This window comes from Cyprinodon variegatus, unplaced genomic scaffold (assembly GCF_000732505.1).
Source record: "Cyprinodon variegatus isolate N-32 unplaced genomic scaffold, C_variegatus-1.0 Scaffold442, whole genome shotgun sequence".
NCBI lineage: Eukaryota > Metazoa > Chordata > Actinopteri > Cyprinodontiformes > Cyprinodontidae > Cyprinodon > Cyprinodon variegatus.
This window is the reverse complement of record NW_015150895.1, coordinates 646,174-649,374: the sequence shown is the minus strand read 5'-3', so window position 1 is coordinate 649,374 and position 3,201 is coordinate 646,174. Positions and strand designations below refer to the sequence as shown.

General features: G+C 40.4%; 1 protein-coding gene across 2 annotated transcripts in view; it reads right to left on the bottom strand.

The window, feature by feature from the left end:
• The window catches only part of LOC107093711 (carboxylesterase 5A-like), a 40,895-nt gene that overhangs the window by 22,708 nt on the left and 14,986 nt on the right, over positions 1-3,201 (bottom strand). For both annotated transcript variants that reach the window (XM_015388920.1, XM_015388921.1), the window contains exons 2-3: positions 1,867-2,065; positions 1,623-1,758 (exon numbers count right to left, since the gene is read on the bottom strand). In XM_015388920.1, the coding sequence (XP_015244406.1) occupies positions 1,623-1,758; positions 1,867-2,065 (335 nt within the window). The remainder of the gene's footprint in view (positions 1-1,622; positions 1,759-1,866; positions 2,066-3,201) is intronic.

The window sequence follows — 3,201 nt, the reverse complement described above, 5'->3', positions numbered from 1 at the left end:
CAAAAAAAAAAACGGGGGGGGGAGAAACCCCGGGGGCGGGGGGGGGGGGGCCCCCACGGGGACCAAAAAAAAGAAAAAAAAAGATGACCTGTTAGGATTGAGTCGTGGCAACCAAGAAAGGACTGGATGATGCTGTGATTTAGGGTAAAGGACATGAAGCTTTTTGCAACCCAAACAGAAGACAGAAAATATCCTTTTTTTTGGTAATAAAGTCGGGAATGCCTTTTAGAGTTTTGTGGGTAGATTTCAAAAAATCTGCTTTAATGTAGCCCTTAGAAAGTCTGTGAAATCATTCACTGTTCATCCTTTTGGAGCTCCAGTGTGTGCCCCATCCTGGCCCGGCTCTGGTGCTCTCTCCTCCCAGGTTCTTGCTCTGTGCTGATGATAGTCCTGTCTGAGCTCTAGCGCCTCCCCAAATGCAGGATTACAATTTATATCCTGGCCAAACATAAGCACTGTTAAAGGCGATAGCTTCAGGACCCAGGGATGGCGGCGCCGTTGTTTGGCTTTTCTCATTCACTACAGCACCGTGATCAGTAATATCCAGGTCTGCAATATTGAGTTGAATTGAAAACAGGCAAACATATCGAAGCTCCTCCTGTTTGGTTTTGCCCCCACTGGCCATGCAAACTGTTGGTGAAATGTCAAGCGAGCAGCAACAATTAGATGATTTGTAAAATTTGCTGTAATTGCATTTTGAACACATTAGAAAATCCTCCATATTCATCGTCTCTGCGTTCATCTGAGTATCTACCCTAAAATGAACAAAGTTATTCCTGCAGTTAACTTTATATATTTGTTAGCTGTTCATTCAAAGTGTTCCTGATGCAGTATTTCTGTGTTTAGCCATGTCTCTTTGCTGAATGGAATCCGTGAAAGAGGACCTTTTAACCAATAACTATATGAACTCTCTCTTTTATTCCCCATAGAAAGCACTTATTGCTCAGTTTGTTTTGTGTTTAACTGCTTCTCTTTTTTTGGACATTTTAATATAGAACCTTCTGGCCTGTCAGGGTTTTTATGTTTAGCCCCGTCTATTTGCTGAATGGAGCAGTGACCGACGTCTTCCTACCAATAACTCTTTATATTCTTCTTTTTCTTCCCCATAAAATATACTCATTAATTGAAAGTACTTGTTGCTTAATTCCTTTCTGTTTTTATATGTGAAATGGTTACTGACATAGATATTGCTGATATTAACCTTGAATACTGAAATGTCGTTCTTTCAAAAAGAAAATACTTCTGGTTCAGTGCCTCTTGATTTTTTTGGTTTCTAATTATTACCCACTCAGGCCTCCCTCTTCTAAATAAAACAAGTGTTCATGGAAAGCCTTATTCAGCTTGATGTTTCTTCCCGTTATCACGAGTTGTTTCTCTTCACAGTCGCCATATGCTTGTTCAGGGAAAGGAAATGTAGCCCAGTCATTGGCCCAGTGGAACAATTTGGAATTCATTGAATTCATTATTTTACCATTTTTGCAGACTTTTTCATTTTATTTCTGTTACTTCAGAACTGAAGCCATTGAAAATCTGTCTTACAGCTGTAGCGCTGGTATTTTACTTTGAAACTAGAGACTTCATTTCTACTTTCTACTGTACCTGCTGCAATCTGATAAACTCACAGGCAGCTTTTGTTCTGGCGTGTCAGCTGGTGTGTAGACATTTAGATAAAGACAGTCCTCTGAGAGCTCTGGGGGAGTGAAATCCAGCGACATGATTCTGGAAACTTGTACAACTAACTCTGGATCCTGAATGCACCTGGGAATAAATGGAGACAAAGAAGCAGATATGAACAAGTGCAGCATTCGGAGTTCCCTCAAAATTCACTCTACTGTATTTATGTTTATTAAAACACAGGAGAATTACATGGGGGGCTGGTGTGTGCAGTCTCTCTCCCCCTCCCAGGACTCAGGACTTTGTGGAGCAGCCAGGCGGAGGGGCCCTACGGGGGGCAGAGCGAAGGGGATCCCCAGGTATTGCCTCACCCTCCTCTCTGTGCCTTTTACTGTGACATATTCACCTCGGATTTTGCCATTTTTCAGCGAAAGCACCGGCGTGCTGCTCCCTAATGAGAAAAGGGACAGCTTATTAAAGGGTTTTCTTACTTTCTTTTTTCCTTTCTTTCTGATGAAATTTCAGACAGTCGTTACAGGATGTAAGATTTTGTGTTTTACCGTTGTAAACAAAAAACATAATGCAACGTTAAAAAAGAAAGAAAGGAAAAAAGAAGAGTTCTGCACAAACAACCAACTAAGAGCCATGGCTGAGCCCAGGACCAAATATTCATCCATCCATTCAAATGTTAATCTTTCAAGCTACCTTTCCTGGAGGCAAGAAAATATATAATTAGTTAAATAATTATTCAGGATAAAATGATTAATGTTTACTCAGTGCTTGCTTTGCACGAAGCATTGACATTTTTACATCTAAGAACAGAAATCTTGCCACTTATTAATTAACTATGTCACAGTTTTGGCTTTCCATACCTGCTCTAGTCACAATTGATCCCATTTATAGATTTCTGTAACATCTTTGGATTTGAGCACAAAATGCATCTATAGAGTTTATCAAGCTGCTATACATGAGGCTCACTGCACTGCAGATTGAGACAAGGAAACACAGAACCTAAATGATCTCTTCCATCCATCAGGCAGCAGCAGAACGCTACAGCTCATCTGAGGAACGCGCCTCAAGCTGCAGGAACAGCATAACTTTGGATCCTTCTCATCTGCAGAAAGTCCACTCTCTGTGCATGCGATCACAGCTTGTTAAAAAGAACTCAACTCAAAAAAAAGTTTTCCGACTGCTCAGATTTAAACTCTGACCTTCCATATCAATGCGCTTTGCACCATGTTTTTTTCTACCACTGTTTACATTTCATCACAGCTGCACCTTATGAAGTGGAAATGTTATTTTCACCACTAAGCTGCTGCTCGTTTACTGTCAGAAAGCTGCAGAAAACTTAATTTTGTATACCCTCTGCGTATACAAAATGACAATAAAAGTTTTGTAAGTCTTAGTCATTATTTGGGGAGTAAAATCGTATACAATGGACACGGAAAGGGAGGTTAAAAAGAGAGAAAGGGGTAATAACTACGGGGAGAGAGAGAAATAGAGAGAGGAAAGAGTGAATGAAAAGAGAGAAAAAAAGAACAAAGCAGCAAAAATAGATACAGAAGATGAGAAAACCAGAAAACAGAG